A 20,335-nucleotide genomic window follows, 5' to 3' on the forward strand; every position below is an offset into this window, starting at 1 on the left:
AGAGGCGTGATCGAGGCACGTGCAGTAATATTTCCTTGACGTCAGATAGAAAAGGCAACTGTGATAATAACTGAGCTTAATTACGAAATGCAGTGATCTATAGCATAAGAGTTTGATATCTTTCATTCCTAAATACATTCGAATGCTCGAAACGTTATTGTTTGAATTCGCTCTTCGATTTGAGATCGGAACTAAGCATATCTAATTTTTGCAGTCCACTTTGTTAACTAAGAAGGCTGCAGTGGCTTTCCTTTCAGATTACTCGACAACCCAGACTTCTTGTTACTTTTACTCTTCCGAAGTTCCTTTAATCATTGGTTATGTACGTTTAGCACGAGACGTAAGAGGAAATGAATACCAGCATCTCCCTGGAAGGCTGATTCTGTCTACAAACTGATATTCTACTCACTCACTCACTCACTCACTCACTCACTCACTCACTCACTCACTCACTCACTCACTCACTCACTCACTAAACGACCGAAAATGATATAAAGCACAGCACGGAAGCACGCATAATTTTTCCAGCTTATTATGTACTTCGGCACATAACCCTGAGCATAGCATAGGTATGCGCAGGGTCGCTCTCTGCTCAGGCATTCTCGACAAGACTTGTGAATCTTTTTCTTTGCATGTAAGTTAAGTTTTTAAATTTTGAAGTGCAGTGAAAATTCGAACAACGTGACGGATTTCACGACTAAATTTTTGGAAGCGCACAAATTAATACAACAGTTAAGCAGATGATCATTATTATTGTTTATATTGGCACTGCCTTTGAAACGTGGCGGCCGCAAATAGTTATCTAGCCTGCTTAAGCTGATCCCGTATTATATACACGCATTGCAGTCTACTATTTCACGTATCTCTCCTATATCTTTGCTCTCTTAAGACTTATATCTGTATATTGTATATTGTTGTATGTGTGTAGCGACTGCGACCCTATCAATCTCTTCCCGACCTTCTTTCCACCAATGCTCTAAACGTATCTTGCTTATCCCTACTGCCGACCAGTTAATGCATTTATCCGCTTTGAATCTCAGCGCTTCTAGAACCTGGACTTCACCTACAAGTCTTGCTTGGTGTATATTATCTTGGTAGCCATGAGGATGTGCTGAGTTCTTTCCGGACTTTTGCTGCATCAGACGCATGCCTCATCTTGTTACGAATGTCTACTTCATATTGTATCTGGCCTCAAGGAAAATATTTATTCGCACACCCCTACTAATAATATGTCCAACACAAAGGTGGTCCTGCATCGGTTGTTAAGAGCAGCCTAGCCTGTGAATTTTCTTGTGAATACGGGCCCAGTCATTGCGAGTTCAGCATTTACTGCCGGGACGATGCGTTCCGAACTTTAGTGGCGCTCGCGGTCTATTTTCGGTTCCAGCTACATGGCCGAGAGGCTGCTGAAAACGGGTGGCCGTCACACGGCGGTCAGCTTGTCGGCAGCTGCCCTGAGCGAAGACGCCACCGAGCTAGAGCTGACGTACAACTCACGCCATGACACGCACGCTTCGCCGTCCTGTGCCATTGAGAACATGGCAGGTAAAGGTAATGGTATACCATCATTTGACTTTCTCTCTACTTGACCTTCTCTCGCTGATTCTTTTCCTCCCCTGTCACTTTGTCCCCAGCGCCGGGTCGAAAAGCGGACCCAGTCTTGGTTAACCCCACCTTCCTTTCATATAATAAATGCGTAAGCATTTCTATGCGTACCCAATGACAAAATCGCCCGTCCGTCCGTCAGCCTGTCTGTCCGTCCGTCCTGTAAGACGATCGCTTTCAAGACAGAGCGCGCAGCAGCGAGCGGCTTTACCTTCGTGCTGCCTGTGGCTTCAACGCGCACGAAGCGGCGAGAGCACAGCGCTCACGAAGCTCCCAGCACAAGCCGCACCCTGCCCCTTTCGCAGGTCGCTTTCGGTACATGGGCCCGCGCGTCTCTCTTCGACGCGAAGCGGCGAAATCACAGCGCGCGAAGCTATCAGCAACCGGCACACTCTGTCCGCTTCGCAGATCGCTTAAAAAGTACGGTCCGCGCGGCCATAACAGAGTACGTTTGATCGGTCCCTGTCGCCTCTGGAGTTGTTCGCTCATGGTTCATAATGATTCGACACGAATGAAAATTTCAAAATTGGAAGAAACCGAAGTGCAAAGTTTTCAGCTTTCGTAACATTGCAATAGATAATGATCTCGCAATTCTATCAACTACAGTTACTGCCAAAACAAAAAAAAAACTATTGAAGATTGCCCCTGCGGCTACCTGTCAAACTTCGCCACAAGGCACCAGCGTAACTCTATGGACAACATTGTAAAAATGATAATTCGAAAGGCCGCCTTCATTTCGACAACTTTCGTTTGGCAACGTCGGGAAGATACGCCCGTCTAATGACGAGCTTATGTATACGGCGCTTATTGCTACTTTTCTCTTGCGTTATAGCAGCGTTTTAGTCCGAACCAAAACTCTGTTACAACGTAGCAAGGACTGGTCAGTTTGTACCATTTTATTGTCGCGCACGTTTCTCCCTGTATATACTATGAGGCCATCAACTAAAGTTCACGGGCAGTGCTGACTGTGGTTAAACGTAAAGGTCTCACTCTATACCACTAGGGCCACTCGTTACGCAACACGGCCATTCTTGTGCACGGTTCACAGCAGCGTCGAGTAGGGCACGTCGCTGCAACACCACTTGAACTCCAACGCATCTCAATAATGGCACAAATAACAAGCTATTGGTCAGCCTTCTCGTGTTTGCTTAAGTGGCCGTGTTCGCTGTTGAGGCGGTTGGTGCCTCCGAAGTGAACGCTGAAACAGACGCAGCGTCCTCTGATGAGTGCATGTTCTCTATAAAGTGTCCTGCGCATAATTCATTCGGAGTAGGCTGCTACCGGTCGCACTTGCTTATATAGCCGAGATTCACTTGCACGTGTTTTCTTTTCGTATAATATCTCGACGACAGCACGACTGTCGTTGAGCACTGCCGTCACCACATAGAGGAAGGCATTCCGAGCATTACGGCCCACAGCGTCAGTTTATCTTCCCAAATTCTTTTCACCGCATCTCCAGTCGCTTCAGGCCAGTTTACGCTCTTTCGGGATACCACAGTGCACTCTGTTGAACGGCCCTTCCCCATCTTGACTGTTTGCCAAATGTCGGTAACTCTATAGTGGTTGTCAGGTTCGGTTTGCAGTCAGCCGAGGTTAGCGGCCTGACCAAAGTTTCCCTGTTATGTTACTGCGCTAATACAGTTTAACGATAACAGAGGTGCACGTTTGCGAACGAAGGATCGATGGCTGAATATGCAACGTGTCCCATACTTATGATGTATACTCCTGCAACAAGTCAGTTGCCCTTTAAGTAACCTATGCAGCTTACGCTTAAGTGTTGTCACACTAAACGTGACGAAATGGGACTATCTAAGCTATCGCAAAACATTACATTCTCCTCTAATGTACTTTAACCAAACTCAATAATATGGGACTCCGAAAGGCAGAAAGCAAACTTTTCCGCGACCAAAATTTGTACTGCTGACACTCGGAAAATTGATACTCCGCTGGGCACCAGTACTGCATAAGTATTTCAAAAAGGATGCATGACAGACAGCGCAGGTGTCGAACGCGCTACACCAAGCCGCATTTATCGGTATTACCAGAGTCCTTTATTGCATCTTATCATAGACTGACGAGAGTATAGTGAAAGTATGGGGGAAGCGAAGAAAGAGTCCGTTCGCGGATAGGTATGCTCTTCAATCGTCCAATGTGACTGAGAAGCCGAATAACCTGCGTATGTTCAGAAAGCACGTTGTTCTTCGTAGTGACTGAATAAACTAATTTTATCCGGCCGCGCTTTCTGCATTGTATTTTTGTCGTTATTCCATAGATGTATCACACAAAATGCACATTGCAAACCATCTACAAAATGAAAACTATGGTCTATTAAAATTGCAACTAAAACGTGCGGCCTCAACAGTCCAAACAGCAACAGATCTTCATCACGCAATTCTATTCACACTGCATACTACAAAAGCGCTATGGAGAAGTCCACCTGAAGAAGAAATATCATCCTTATGGCCGTTCTTAAACGTCGCATTCAGCGCACACTGTTCGTAAACGCACACCTCGGACAACAGACACTGCTGAAGAGAGCCGTAGTTAGATTTGCTTAAGAGTGAGTAAAGACTTTATTTGAAAACAAGGTATTGACGGATGACCTTGTTGTTAGGCAGCCACGAGCCCCTGGGCCCGGGCGGCTTCTTCAGCTCTCTCGATGACCTTGGCCTGCAGGTCAGGGTCGGAGCTGAGCAACACGGCCTCCCACTGCTCAGTACTACTTATTTCGTGATTTGTGTGATTTTCGGCTGGGCACGACCACATAATATGGAATAGATCCGCTTTTTTCTTACAATGCTTACATGTATTAGGGTATTGGTCTTAAATATTCTTTCACGCTCGCGCAGTCTCTAGGTAAATGCAAGAACGGAAAACTTCACACTTTGCGACTTCTGCGTGCACAGAAAGCACCCAGAGCCCTTGGGAAAATGGCTGCTGGAACACATAATCCAAGCTGGACCATGCACTTTAGAAATAACACCACCACCCGACCCTCAGGTGTCTGCTTGTACAACACATGAAGCACATTTTGATAATTCGCTAACCCTAAAGCGATATCTGACGTGTTACCAGAGACAGCGTTTGTAAAATGAAGTGTATCATTTTTGCTCCATCAGACGCTAGAAGTGTGCATCTATTCATGTGTTATGTATAATATTTCCATCATTCGCTTGCAGGCTGCTCGCAATGCACAGAGGTGGACATATGGCGCGCAGTGCTTAAAACATGGGACAGGCTTCGACCCCGAGGACAGCTAGCCTATCCGCTGTCTCCATCCAAGGTAAAGCAAGAACGCTATGACAGAACGATTAGTTCTGCTTTATTTATTCTCATCACCAGTCGCTGCCCACCGACTGATCAACATCCTGTAAACGGGCCTTTGCAAGGAAGAGTGGAAATTTATTAAAGAGAACGTCGTGGCAACACTATTTCCATTGTTTTCTAGAAGGGAAACACGAGAACAAGAACTTCCTTGTGAGCTAGGTTCATGAACAATCTTGAAGGTGCGTTTAGGTCCCGAGAATTGAGCTTGCTGTGTCTTTACGACCTATTTGTGTTCTGTATTATTGCAAGGTGAAGAAAAGAAACGTTTGAATAACATGCAAATCTGAGCAATGCGTACATTCAAGACTGCGAAACTACATAAAGGTGCTCTAAGGCTAACACGCAATTCGGAACTCTAGTGGTCTGGTTTTCCACTGCCTGAAACCTTGTAAAGGCTCTGAAAACGTTTCAGTGTATCGGGTGCAATTATTTCTCTGCCAGAGGCTTTTTTAAACACTTTACTATATCCGACCTTAGTAATTCTCTACTCTCAGCTACATCACGCGTGTTTTACTTTATGCTGCACCGGCTCCACGTTCTGTCTGGTCATGCAGTCGCTTCGGGGCTTCTACGCAGGCTGCGTGGCTGGTCTTTCTCTGGCTCGCATTTGATACCGCCACACGACGAACACTATGAACCTTCTTAAGCAGCTTCATTGTACAAAGATCAGGCACAAAATTTGCAAAGCTTTTCAAGTACACTTTGCCATTTGTTGGCCAGCTTTACTAATGTAATGACCAACATCAAAATTGGCTAAATGTTTCTCTGCAAACCGTTAGAGCGTAAGCAATTTTTTCTCAATGCGGGCCCCGTGTTCGTATTCACTGAAAGTGCTTACGCTAGAACTGTTCTTGGGAGCAAATTCCTGTCCATTGCGACATAATATTAGTGAAGGTGGCCAGCCAATGGCCAAGAGCACTTAACCATTTATGGACGAGATGTATAAATACGCAGAAAGAAAAAAGTTGATTCTCTATCTAAATCTGCGAAACACATCAGCTAGACGCATAATCAACAACAAAAAATTTCTTGGGGAATTTTTTCAGCAATAGGGGGAAACCCCGCGAGAAAGCGAGAGTGGGATTCACTCCAAGCCACTAAGGCTTCGTTTTTAATTTGCATAGACAGCTCTCATGGTATTTCAATCATAGGTGCACATTTCATTTGCTTTGCATCACTTGTGTGACACCACTGCTGCTGGATATCTTACATCAGCCTGTCTCCTCTGACGTTGCTTTCAAAGGACAGTGAGTCGCGTGCCAAACTTCTTCCTCGTCCCGTGTTTCTGCTCTAGACCAACAAATGATGCTTGCTGCCGGTCATTCAGTGTTGGGCGAAGACATTTAACCAAAAATTTCCTACTTAATATTGAAACTCGGCAAGACAAAAAATTCTGTATGTTGCCTATAGGCAGCACTCATCAACAAAGGGTAGATATTGAAAAGCTTTGTGATTTCGATCCCTGGATTTTGAAAGTACAACCGTGATGATCTAAATTCTAGCCCATAAACCGTCTCTTGCCTCTTGGAAATGGACATTGCAAGAATGGGCCTGCACTTCTTGTGTACAGGAAAACAAATCCCTATTGGATTTTCTATTGGCTCGAAGAAACGACGATTGAGCACCGGCCCTGGCACTTTGCTTACTCCCGCTATTTGCCTTCTGAGGAAAGAAAAAGCACACGAGTATTTTTTCAGCTATATGTTCCCTTCCTTCTCCCTGATTTTTATTTGGAACATAAAGCTATAAGGCTCACTAGACAACCACAAGGCGTAATACATTGATGTCTGGTATTGCACATATGCTTAGAGTAGCACATACCTTCTATAATAGTTAATAACTGTCTAGTTTATTAACTATGAACTTTGATTTTCCTTTCTTCAGCCGCCTTTCTATGCTGTCACTGAGAGAAAAAGGACTAAAGAGCTATTTATCTTTTGAAAATGTGTACTTCAGGAAGTAAAAGATTATTGAGTAAATTATTCTAATCCCCTTAACACGAACAATGCAAGGAAATCCATTCAAGACTCATGTAACAAAATTGGTTTAAAAGATGGGAGTGCGCAAGGCACAGGCTTTGCCAACATGAGTTAAGTAATCTAGCATTCTGTCGCCAAATTAGCAAACATTTTCGTTCTTAAGTGTGCTTTGTCACTTTCCGGCTTTATTCGCTAATCACACGTCCAGCATAAGGATTGGCTGGAATTTTCTCTAATGAACAATTTTGAAGTGATATCTTTTGTGATTACGCTAAAGCTATTCATCAGACTAGGTTCTAGCCAATGATGATGCGGGACATAATATTAGCCATGGCGGCTGGCTGATGGTGGTCAGCACTTACGAACAATAACACACTGTGAATTCGCCTCCTCGTCCCATATTCACAAAACATCATTACGCTAGACTTGTTGCAACCTCATCTTGGTGTGGTCTAGTTCGTTTTAGTTCGTTTATTTACGATGTTCGTGCTTGAAAAAGCACGAGAAGTTGCTGTAACAATTGAGGAGAGCACCTACAGAACGCTCTGTTGGTCCTATCCTCATTGTTTCCACCAATTGCTCATTACGTTTTAACTTTAACGCTAGGATTGTTCGTGAGAGTAAACTTGAACCAATCCTGTGCTGGACATAGTATTAGCGAAGGCGACCATCCAGTACGCTGCTTACGAGCGTAAAGCTTTGTGAATTCGGCCCAATTCACAAAACTTTACGCTCGTAAGCGCTCTTTCCATTGCGTAATACCTTCGCTAATTATATTGCTACGGAACTGTGTTTACAATGACGAAGAGGCGAGCAGTGAGAAGACGACGACGACGATTACAGGCTAGCGCGGACTGTTGCCTCTTGGCCAAGTGCGGCGTATTCTCTTGTAAATATACTTGTATATAGCTTTTTGTCTGCGTCTTCCTACGTAACAATATTTTCAGCATCAAGATTGGGCTTAATTTCCTTTTATGAACAAGTGAGACGTAACAGCTTTTTATGAATGGGAGCAGTGATGCTTAGTGCGCGTAATGTACAAGACCATAGCTACCTATATATTTATAACGCCAAACCGAAGGACGTTAAAGAACGGAGTTCACTTGACGCCACTGTCTCAGAAGTTTGTTGGAGTTACAAACACAAGCAGGGGGGAGGAGGTGACGGCTGTCTTCCTTTAAGTGCTGTCACCGCTTCTAGTAGTCAATGTGGATGCGAAGGAGCGAGAGTAGCACACCTAAGTTTCTTTGGGCTGTAGCAATGACAGGATTAAGTTTTGAGGAAAGTTGGCGCGGTAGAAACTAGTCGTTAACACTAACGCTCTTCTGTTTGACAGGTATTGCAGAAGTGAAACTATAGTACTACCCGCTTTACAACGTAGCTACGCTGGCATGGAAACTCAAGCCATTGGAAAGCCCTTCCTGGAGCCTAAAATCTTAAAACATTCATCGCATAATAGCCCAAACGACAGGTTTTTACGTTTATTCTTGCTCGCAGGTGGTGGTTTACTTCAAGTTCAGCTCCTTCAGAGCGAGCCTCGAGGACGTGCGCACAGTCGTCCAGCACCTTCGAGAAAAGCATGAAGGTAAGTATCTCACAAAGTTAGGTGGGCGGATGAGATTAAGAAGTTTGCAGGGACAACATGGCCACAATTAGTACATGACCGGGGTAGTTGGAGAAGTATGGGAGAAGCCTTTGCCCTGCAGTGGGCGTAACCATGATGATGATGATGATGAAGTATCTCACTGCTGACTGCCGGGCACCCTACAGGGACATTAACACACTCGCACATTTCAAGCGCTCCCGTGTGGAGTGACCCTGTAGCGAATACTGGTGCACTATCGTGATTGTTACCACACAACGTCGCCACTGAAATGGCACGTATTCTTACGACTCTTGCATGTTCAGGAGAGTAATCACGCGGCAGTGTCACACAATGCACAGCGATTATTCTGACTAGAAATTTCCGCGCTGGTGCTAGCATCTTTGCGTTCAAGTGTACGGTCGATCATTGAACTAACCAGACAGACGGTGAAATAAAAACTGTTCACTGTGCGGTAAATGGATTAAGTGCACTCACATTAACCTTGAAGAGTTCGACCTTCGACCGCCGAAATGAAACAGCCACGACCCCGAAAACTATTGCTCGTTTGCGATATGAAAAGCACGAATGCCGAACACAGTCGATTAGAGACGAACTGTTAAAACATTAAGCTCTAAGCTGAGAAGAACTTCGTAATACCACTACAAAATTTCATTCATGCAGTTGGTTGTTTGCAAAGAGTTTTTTTTTACCGATAATCGTGATTTTCGTCCTGTGCAGTTATCAACCTCGCACTTCGAAGTTCACGTGCAAATTAAAATATGTTTTCGGGCACAAAGTCAGCCCCACTGGTGCGCGATTTGCCTCCGGCCAAATGGGCAGACTGTGCTTACTTGAAAAACATTTTCGGTTAGTCAACCTAGCGCTAAGTTTAAAAAAAGCGATGCGCCCTCACAGACACAGAGCTTGTTTCCAGGCCACGGCACCTATGTGCGCTCTTTCTTTCAACAAGAAAGGACTAAACTGCACGACATTTGCATCACTATGACTATCACGCTAGGAACCAGAACTATATATTGGCATTGCGCTAGGGCTGCTAGTGCATATGCCAGGCCCTAATTATTCAATACAAGATTATCCTTTCGATGACGTCATTTTCTTAAACCTGCGACGTGCGGAAGCTTTGCCTTTACCCTTCCCATCTTCTGTGGTCCAGCTATGTGACTATGGTACTGTATGGGAGCGGCAAACAGGCGTAAAGGGGCTGTGCGCACATGCTACGCGCATTTGCATAAACTACGCAGAGTCCACATGCTCCAAGAGATGCCGTCAAGGTGGTCTAGTTGGTTGCCGCGGAAACCGTACTGCCAAAGCTTTTCAAAGGGATTTAAGTTATCCTTTGCCATGTGTCATCATCCTATTTCAGCGTTTATTACTATCTCTTCTGTTGTCGCAGATCTGAAGATCTTTACAGTGGGGCCAAGGACCGACATATTGCGTGCTTTTAAGCACGGGCCCCGTGACTCCGTCGTGGTCATTCCAAACTCCATGGACGACGTGCTGCTCAGGCAGATTGCACGCGAACTCACCGAAGAGGTTTGCCGAGGTGAGCCTGCCGAGCTGGAATAGAACGCTGATACACAGAGAGTGTGCGGCCTGCACGGTTCAATGGTTAGCTAAGTCGACAGATATATATGGCGAACAAAGCCAGTGTCTATAATTCTGGATAACTTAAAAATCAGAATAATTTGAAAAATTAGACAGAGTAATCAACCGACTCCTGAAAGTTATGTCCGTGAGCACGCCAGTCTTCTACGAACATTAAATTTCAGTTTCTTTATGTGTGCAATGTGCAATAAATGAACGCTTTAACAAAAACTTTTGTAGAAAGGACGCAATCTGAACGGGTACACAGTACTTCTTGTTCGGCGCGCATACGAACACCAGTTCTACCTTCATTTCGCCCTTCAGCCTGTACGAATTTGCTACTAAATCTTACATTCACGAAAGTGGTGCTTTCTCTTCTATCCTGAGATAAAAGTTTGTAGCGAAAATGAACTACCGTCTGAAAAGCAAGCAGCTCCTGGGGCTTAGAGCTTGTGCATGGCGTTATAAGCGCAGACATTTCGAGAGGAAATGAAAGCTCGCAAACAGGGTAGTCAACGCTGACCATTATCGGTGCGATGCTTTATTCTGCTGCTTTCTTGCCACAGCTTCAAGGCTACTTTAGTCAAGTGATATCAATCTCTGACTAATGACGCGCGGTATTTAGCCTTTCCTTTTCAGATGAATAAAATTATTCACCCTCCTTATTTATATTTTTCGCGAGGTGAGAGAAGACTACATTAACCGCCACAAGTAGCCCACAGCGTCGAAGTGTTATAAGTGTCTGTTCTATAGAATAGCTGATTGTTGGGCTAGTTGGTCGTCCAAATTTGAAGTAGTAACTTAGCGCGATAAAAACACGCTTGTCCTTGTCCACCTTCCTTGTTTCCGTCTTTTTATCGCGCTGAGTTACTATTTCAAAGTCTGTTCTATAGACTGAACTGGTCCCAAGTCTTCAATGTTTGTGCCCGATGCAGCCTTAACATGTGGAGCGATCTTCTTCATGAAATACATTGCCTTACTTTCAGATCGGCTTTGCGTATCAGTCTTTTGCAGTTTTTAACATATTTTATCACTTTCTAAGTGAACCGGTATGCCAGGTTCATTCAGTTTTACTTACGAATTTCGTTGAAATTCCTTCCTTCTCTTGCAGCGCCTATGGGCATCCTATGTCACGAGTGTCAACGCTCACCGGTCGGGCATGCCTCTGATACCGTAGAGGACTTCCAAGCTCCGCTAACCGTTCGGCACTGGGCACTGCATCCGGGACACTTTACCGGCGTTCCTCGAATAGTGAACGTCACCGTAAGAGTTCTGTCTTTCTTTTCGCTCTTTCAAAATAGGTAGGTATCGAACGAGATTCGTTTCACTCCTGAATCGGCCCCTTTCAGTGTTGTTGTTTGTTTTTTTTTCGTCACACTGTCACATCTTTATCGGGGCGCACGTTTCTCGTTATCCGTATTGCGCTTTTCGTTGCTTTTCTTTTTACGGGTCGCATCATTCGTGGTCGCAGCAACGCCAGGCATGTATGCGCTTGTAATATCTGTTATTATATGGTTAAAGAAATGAGAGTAAAATTTCGTACGGCGCGTGGTAGTTCCGATTGCCAAGATCCTCTCACGAAGAGACGTATGTGGTGAAGAGGAAAAAAAACGTCTTTTGGTCTTGTTCGATAAATGAAAGTGCTAGTCAAGTGTTTTCCCATTGACCCCATGCGCTTAGTTTTGGTGCGTGCATCTAGATGAACAGTGCTCGCGCGAAAGTTCTCTTTTTAATTTCTTCTTCAGTTCGAGTCATTCCACCTGCCGATTAAAGTCTGCCTAGACCGCTTCAGTTCAAACGGTACCAAGGTGGCAACGTACAGCGACCTTTGCCAAGAGACAGGCAGCAAAGGTAAGAAGGCTGTGACAAGCATCCAGCTGTATTCAAACCCGTTACGGAGGCGTCAATTTCAGACACATGCGTACTCGTACATACATACAGTGGAGCCGTTTCACGTAGCGCTATATGTTGAAACAAACTCTGTTTGAACCATACGACAGCGCTCCCCCCTTGTGCCTTCATTTCACCGAAAGGAGAGACTTGTACAACCGCCGGTTAAGTTTCTAGAAGTTATTCAATGTCACCACCGTAGGGTGCTAACAAATCCGAATGCTTATACTTACAAAAAGAAAACGTGCTGGATTTGTTCAATGCCATTCGCTCGCGCGCATTGAACAGCTTTTATTTAGTGCTCTGTAAAGCATGTTATGTTGTGTGCGTCTGTGTTTGTGTTCGGGTGTCTCTTTAGGTGCGTGTGCGTGTTCTCTACATCCACTTCTCATTGCAGTGAAGGCCATTCGGTACAGCGTGAAGAAAGTTTGCGCCGGCGAAGAATCATCAAGTTGTCACTCGCTCCGGTTCTCCGTAATGGCGTTATCGCGAAAAGCGGGCGACCCTTTCCTAGAGTGCACGGGTAACTATGTCGTCTACATTCCGTGGTTTCTTCGGGTGTTGTTTCGCGAAACATCGCCGCATAGTATATGAGTTTGTCTTGTGAGTAAATATCTAAGTGCGCCAGCTTCGTCTTTCAGCACTTACTCGCAAGCTCAATATCGCTTGGTATGACAAAGCTCATTTCGGTTTCGAAAAAGGGTCCTGCCCAGCTCTCTGATGACACCATGTGCCACGACAACCCAGAGGCCGTGTGCCCGATTGATTGCATATGAGAGTGCTTTCGTCCTTGCGTGACGCAACATTCATCGTAATGCTTCGTTGGAGCGATGGACATTAGGATAGCGTGACTAAGAATTATGCGACCTGACAACACTCGCCAGACATGTCGTCATATCTCCTTCGGCCAGCTGTAATGAATAAACGTTCACTGAAACAGATATTCTGAAAAGTTACCGATTGAGAATGAAATTTTACGACGCCCTTCCTCATGTTTGCGCCACTCGTGTGTACAGTAAAACACGAATATTTTTCCGCCATCCTGTTATGTTAACCCAGAAACAAGGCATTCTTCTTTATGAGCGCGTAAGTTTCGTCATAAGGAATACAGCAGATACTTACTGCTCCATTTAACCAGCTTTTATATCCAGCTTTCACAGCCCTGCTACAAAATGGGCAGAAAGAAACTGGCGCTGGCAACATGAGCCCATGCCCATAATCCGCAGCTTCTGCTAAATTTCTGGCAGGGTATCGTCGTTAACATGTCGTACTGCACGTATGTTTCAACATGTAGAATATGTGAGCATGTAATACGTTTTGACAGTGGGACGTCGACGCTAAGGTAACGTTGGCGCTATTTTCTTTTTACTTTTTCTGCATCGTCCTTAGACCCAGGTTGTCAGCTTCCTGACCAAACGAAAATTCTGATCACGTATGACAGTAAGTACTGCTTCTTTGCCTTTTCCTCGGCAAAATTGTCGGTTACACTACTCCAGCGTGTATTCGCAGTGGTTTCAAATTTGGTATAACCAGTACGTGATAAAACATAATAATGCTGAAAAGAAACTCTCAGTTTACGCTGCCCAATTGCACGCTCTTGATCAGCTGTCCTTGTTTTTGTCATTTTGTGCTGACAACTGCAAAATTGGGGCATTTCTATTAATACGTTATAAAAAAAGAAAAAGGACACACAAGAAAGGCGTTAGCCATTTCGAGATGAGTTCATGAAAAATCGAAAGCAATCAGCGCCAAGAACCGGATTAAGCAGAAATACTCTAGACACACAACGTTTTATTTCTTTCAGTTTGGTCCCGCGATGTTTGCTTGCGGATTCATGTGCCGACTAGCTCAGCAACGCCTGTCACTAAATTCGTCGTGCTTTCTATTTCCTCATTTTCCAGTCGATTTTCACTCCAGCCAGAAGAAACTTTACTCCGGCATAGAAGAACGAGTCAGCGTTCCGCTTCCCAGAGCTCCTGACACACCGCAGTCGCTGCAGAGAGCACTTAGCTCGAAGTGCCCGAAGTACACTCAGACGAACGGTGGTGTGGCTACAGAGATAGACCAATCCTTAGCACTGAGTGTGAGTTACTTCATTGACGTAGTGCAAAAGATTGAGGCGGCGTACCCCGAAAGGAACCTTTTCGACATCGCCAGTCTACTGCTGAACTGGTAAGTATAGGTCAAAATGAAGCAAAAAGAAAGTTTTAAGCTATGTGCTCATACTTCGCGATTCGTAAGTGGCAACATCTGAGGAACCATGTAACTTGGTACTCACGTACAGTTTCAAGCTGAGAGGTGGCTCTGAAGAGCTGCTTGAACGTTTCATGCACAGTTCACTTCTTTTATAATGGTGCGTAGTCTTTTTTTATATATATATACAGTGCAGAGAACAAGCTCGTGTGCTCTAACCCGTAACCATCCGTCTCCTCGGATTTTTCTAAGTAAACTAGATCTTTCTTCGTGAGGCAGTTGCAAAATTGGTTGCAATATGGATATAACATGTACTGTTATATCCAGGTTCGCCTTGCATTCAGTCCATAATATTGTCTACACAAGGTCTTTCGCATTTGCCGAATAGCTAGTCACCTTTAAACGTAATATGTTTAATAAAACGTTATACGTAGAGCAGGACTTTCTTTGTAGTAAGCACGTAGAAACCGAGATTTTGACATGCTACACTTTCTTCGGTAAGCGTAGTGGCTCATAAGATCAATTTTTTACGCAGGGTTCCTTCAAGACTGAGCGAATGATTATGGCAACAGACATAACAGCAGTTGTTAATCACTCAAAAGCTCCTTCTCGAACGCGTCGCATTAGTTAACGATCAGTATCAGTGCTCTGACATGGCCAAGAAGCGCGCGAACCGGGAGCAGAAGTTAGCAATGCCTGCTAGACTTAGCCCACGATTTCTAGAAAGGGTGTCATCATACGTAGTAGAGCTTCGACAGCGAATACTGGCACCACAGCCAGCGCTTTCGATATTTTTCGCATCTATATAAGCTAAAGTATGACTTCGCACAGGCCTATGAAACTCGGAAGTGTCGGAGGCAAAGGAGATTTTCATGCTCCGTGCTATGAGAACCACTGGAGTATGCTGAATGGGGCTGGCTGGTTTGTGGCGAAGGGAATCGAAACAGTGCGAAGGACAGGATCAAAGCGGAGCAGCACTGTGTGCGTCGTCTCTGCTATGGTCCTGTCCTTGGCGCTGCTTTTAACCGCTTCGTAATAAAAACTGACCTGTCTCTCTATTTTTGAAGGAAGAATGTCGCTTGGAAGCTATATCGAATATTAGTTATACTCATAATAATTGCGGATGTGTAAAATACTGGTGAATGGGCTTACGCCGCAGGTTCACAGTGAGCGACTACGAGCTCGCCGACGGCAACAAAGTTGGCCGGGACCTGAGCGATCAGATGACCCTGGAGAGTTGGCTGAGTCCATGGCCTCGGGACCTGGAAGAGCATCCTGTGACGTTCAACAAGAGCATCCTCACCGAGAGAGAAATGTGCGCCCTCTTCCTCATGCTCCACCACTCATTTCATGAGAACAGGTCAGTACCCGTGACGGCAAAGAAAGGGGGGTGGGTTGCTGAAAGCATTAGGGTGGTCATTTGTTTTTGTAGCCATTTCGAAACAAGCACGCAGCACGCTCGAAATTCCACAAGTGATCTGAAACTTCGGTTAGTGCTGATAAGCAAAGGAAACCGCTCGGGCTGAAAGAAGCATTGATAGGGGGAGAATCTTATACAGAGGACATATTTACAAGAGGAGGCGCACAATGCTTCCGCAATAGTAGGGTTAGCGCGTGCGGACCAGATAGCCACGCTGTCGTCGTCTTCGTTGTCCACGCACCAACCAGAGGAGTGCCGCCCATGACATTACCCGCCGGCGGTAAAAGCACCCTCCCGGTGGAGTTAGGGTTGGGTTCGACAGTGGTACGGTTTAAGCGCGAGACATGGACTATGTCACTCGTCATTGCTGCAGACTCTGACTTAGGTTTTAGCAGAACGGTCTCATGGGTCACATTATGACGTATGACGCATTAAGTGTAAACATAAACTGAGAGAAGTTTTTCGCGTAGGCCAACGCGATGTGACGGCAATCACAGCAAGACGAATGATCCTGGAAGGAAGTCCACCTTCCGGTGTCGGTGGTCATATTTACATTCCTGTGAAGCCGACAAGCCATTACGGGCAACCTGGCGGGCGACGTCAGCACGGGCAAGAGCATCACGAGCATAGGCAGTGAATTTGTCTGCGTGAAGGTGGAATATGGTGTCCATGGGCAATGGTGGGTCGCCTAGTGACGCCCATTGGCGACGCCAAGTCATTGGCGGAATGTGGAGACGCTCATGCCTCGCCAAGCAACGTCTCGCTGAAGGGGGCCAGGGAGACCAACACGGCTGAGGCCATCATCATCGAAGACCGGCCCGTTCGCGAAAAACGCGCGAGAGACCTCAAGACGCCCAAGAGAGCATCGCAAGATGCAATCACAAGAGACAGCAAGAAACACGCATGAAACCACATGCGCAAACGAGCATCGGTTTCAAAACGGACGGCCCTAGTTCCACCTTCGGATAAGGACAAACCAGCAGCAGCCGGTATTTCATCTAGGTCACCGTATTGGAGCACTTGGCCAGTCAGAGGCAACACTGAAAAGGGGCACGCAGAAGCTGAGCAGAGCAACTGTTCATTGTACGGAGTCTCCTGTTCCGTACGTGCACATCTGCGGCAGGATAATCGTCGGCGAGGCATGCGACCAGCGCGCAACGGTGAGGGCCGCCCTCCAGAGAAGCTGATTGCGCACTTGACGACTCACCAACGACGACCGTACTCCTTGGACAAGTGGCCTTGATATTAAGCTGCGCGATTGCAGGCGTGCCAGAAACTTGCAGCGTGACCGAGTGGGAAGATGAAGTGAACCGTGCCTCGGGCGCTTGCAATGCGGGCGCGGGGCGAGGAGAAGACGACGAGGCAGAGAATAGAACAGCCGGCCCAGGAATCGGTGTTGTCTTTCACCTCTCCTTTACAATACGAAATTACCAGATGATGATTTTTTTTTGCTTTTGGGTAACACACAGCATCTAGGGGACCATAATATGTACGAACGTGTCCCCAGTATCTTAATATAAAAATGGTTTCCATCACACAGTTACAGAATTCGAAATTCCCGTCAGCATACATGAGTGGATAAGCTTTAAGTGACATTGATCATGAGTACCCGACGTCTCAGATTTCACGTTCACCACCAAACCGTTGCCGACAACGAACTCATCCATTGTCTGTTCAAATTTCACACGTGCGCCCATGTTCGTCGACGCGGGAGCTATAGGTGGCAGACTCGAACGTGCTTCTCCTGGCCGTGTTTGGGCAAATGCACATGCAGCCGCTGTGAAAATGCATCGCTACCAGCGCCTTTACCGTCACCCTGTTTTGCTCTCAACAATGATGTTTTTATGAAGGTTATTGGGACAAATCCGAAGAAGGAAGCCAGGTTTGATTCCTGCAATTTAACATTGAAATAAATGACCGTTTAACCATCGTGTGTCAGTCATATTTCGTGAAAGCGTTCGTCGTAAGCATGCAAAGCTTATGCTATGGTCAATTTAGCCTCTAAACTTGGCGTATACACTTTTTTAAGGGGAGCAGGCACAGAAAATTGGTCACCTCGGTTTCAGCCTTCTGTTTCAAAAAAAACTAATATGTGTGTTAACAAAATTTCTTGGCCTGAATGGAGATGTCCTTCAGCTTATTTTACTGCAGTACTTTCTTTTTTTTACCGTGGCCCTTTTAATTCTTTCTGTTTTTATGCATCAAATTTAGGTCAGGATTTCAGATCTAACTGTGAATTTTCTCGTAAACAAACGACATGATAATCAGTTAAACTTGTTAACCCATTTCATATGTTACTGTATTCAAATACCAGGAGACGCTGCTCATGGCGCCATTTGTAAATAGTTTTGAGGGCTCGTTTACGTATGCCGTTGCGCAGACTTGCTCCTCAGGCTGTGCATAATTTTCTGATGTTAAAATCTAAAATGATCTTTTTTTCTGTCGGCCTATGCTACATATGCTGATAAGGGTGTTAATTACTTTGGTCACTCAAGGGAAGCCACAGTCACCTTTTGCTGTCCTTTACTAATATATTCCATTCATACGAATGAGCACGCGATACGCCGGACATGGTACATTCGGTAGTTTTCTTTCTCATTGCTGTATAGTTGCCTTTTTATTTTACTCAGAGCATGTGTCAGTGAGAAACGCACCTGATGCTTCTATGCGTTCATTGCAAAAATATATGTTTGCTCTTTAACTTGCCGCATATGACTGAAGGCGACACGACATTCATGACGTCTAGTCCGACACTGTCAATAGTTGTATATCAGGGTGGTGAGAGGCTTCAAAATCATTCGAGCTACCTTTGTGACTCCTGCGCATTGGCATTTGTAAAAATAAGGCCAACCCACTTTCTTCTACCTCCAGAGAGAACTACAGCGACTTCACTGTCGAAAAGGGCGTGGTGCAAGTCAGCTGGGAAGCGCCCAAGATCGCCGTGGCTCTGGGCAAAGTGCTGCAGGGCATCGTCGTCGGCATGATTCAGAAGTCGGGAAACCTCACCGACATCTGGCAAGCGGATGAGCCAGCCAATGATTCTCGAATTCCGCCGATAGATCCTCTCCTGTCGGCTACGATCGGTGGTTTGTATTCACGTTCCTAGTACTCAGAACAGTCGTACAACAGTACAAACTAGAAACTTCAGGGGAACCCAACAAGTATGGCACCTCAGTCAAACGGCATCGCGAGATGGCTTTCCTGCTCAGTTAACAACAGCCTAGGACGCGGTTGCATTTTATTGCAAAAGAAGTACACAGGCTCCATCGCGATGGTGTTGAGCGCAGAATTCACGTCATCAACAAAGGAGCAAGTGTAGTGGACGAACGTTACAGATCATTTGCATGAAGGCATGCAAGAAACCACTAAAGGGAATTAAATGGAGTTGCGCGACTTGCACGCAAGTCTCTTCTTTTTTTAGCTCACGTGACAGCGTAAAATACTGCACCCCCTTCGAGCACCATTTCGTTTTGGTATTGTGTACATGAAGGAAACAGGATCATTGCTTGTCGAGTTTACCTTTTAGAAAATAGCTTCAACGCAAGAAAGGTCGAACCTTTCATTGTAGTAAATTTCTAATATATTAACAAGAATATTTTGCGGACTCCAATGGATTCTTATGGGTGTTAAAGAGTAATACTTTTGAGAGAGCAATTGTAGCAATGATTACCTGCCTTTCAGGCTGGACGGCACGCCATCAGTAAGATGGCGCATCAGAAATCTAAAAGCGTTACGTGTGCCATCCAGTGCAGCATTCGTGCGATGACAGCCAATCGGCGCGAAAATGTAGACCTCATGCTCGTCTATTCTCACAAGCACAAGCACGCAGTTTCCAAGGGCCATTTGATGAACGAATGCCTGATAAGTGTATTTATTACATTGGACTGACTCGAAGGAGGTGCGGAGGCTTTATCAATGCATTGCTCAAATCGACGTCGGTTGTCTGCGCCCTAAAACAGCTATCTCACAGCTTTGGCGCAGCCATTCACCTAGGCGCAATCATCAATCACGATCATGAATAAAGCGTTCACAAGAACATACATATATATAACGGCCTTGGCCGTTACCGCGTAACGTTTTAAAGGCGCTCATAATGCGCCCCCAGCGGTTTACTTAGAAACTTTCAACTCGTCTCTAGTGGTTCTGGCAGTTTCATCAGTGGAGAGCTTGCTGCACCACCATGGTGGAAGCGTCATCGGCCATGAAGGAGTCTGGCTTGGAGAGTCCTGCCCCGGCGCCTACAAGACGGGAGGGAAGCGACACTGGTGCTCTTACAGCGTGCTACGAGGTGCAATCGACGGTGCGTGTGTGTTTAACTGGGTCCACATTGCTCAAGGTGACATTGCTGTCGCGCACTAAGCTGATGCGCTGTACGCTGAGGACGAGATCGCTGGTTACATTCCTGGTCGGCGCGTCCACTTTCTGCTGGGGAACCAAAGCGAGAATTCGCGTGCGCACAAAATTGGGCGCTCATATTTCGGAACCTCGGAGTTGGCAAACATTAGCCCAAGCCTGCGAAAACGATATTCTTTGGAGCCCATCCAGCAACTACGGGGCGCCGTACGACAAATAAGGCTTGACATTTTGTATAACTTCTATTTATAGAGTGATCTATTACAGTGTCCTTGTTGCGGGTATCAGAGCACTAGGTTATATAGTGTCCGGTTTAGTAGATATCAATCGGTCCTAGAAAACTTCAATGAATATTTTCGCGAAAATTTGGGTCACGTA

General features: G+C 45.6%; 1 protein-coding gene across 1 annotated transcript; it reads left to right on the top strand.

The window, feature by feature from the left end:
- Positions 1–1,391: 1,391 nt before the first annotated feature.
- On the top strand, positions 1,392–18,710 carry LOC142570488 (uncharacterized). The gene is made up of 11 exons (XM_075678871.1): positions 1,392–1,545; positions 4,785–4,888; positions 8,409–8,496; positions 9,911–10,060; positions 11,213–11,364; positions 11,847–11,952; positions 12,389–12,514; positions 13,381–13,431; positions 13,893–14,163; positions 15,344–15,548; positions 18,480–18,710. The coding sequence occupies exons 1-11, from the start codon at positions 1,392–1,394 to the stop codon at positions 18,708–18,710; spliced, it is 1,638 nt and encodes a 545-aa protein (XP_075534986.1).
- Positions 18,711–20,335: the final 1,625 nt, after the last annotated feature.

This window comes from Dermacentor variabilis, chromosome 2 (assembly GCF_050947875.1).
Source record: "Dermacentor variabilis isolate Ectoservices chromosome 2, ASM5094787v1, whole genome shotgun sequence".
Classification (NCBI taxonomy): domain Eukaryota; kingdom Metazoa; phylum Arthropoda; class Arachnida; order Ixodida; family Ixodidae; genus Dermacentor; species Dermacentor variabilis.

Bases quoted from the DNA above. Each gene is read 5' to 3' on its own strand.
- LOC142570488 (XM_075678871.1), top strand. From the start codon at position 1,392: ATGGCCGAGAGGCTGCTGAAAACGGGTGGCCGTCACACGGCGGTCAGC. The intron at 1,546-4,784 runs GTAAAGGTAATG...ATTCGCTTGCAG, and splicing joins TGCCATTGAGAACATGGCAG to GCTGCTCGCAATGCACAGAG. The intron at 4,889-8,408 runs GTAAAGCAAGAA...TCTTGCTCGCAG, and splicing joins ATCCGCTGTCTCCATCCAAG to GTGGTGGTTTACTTCAAGTT.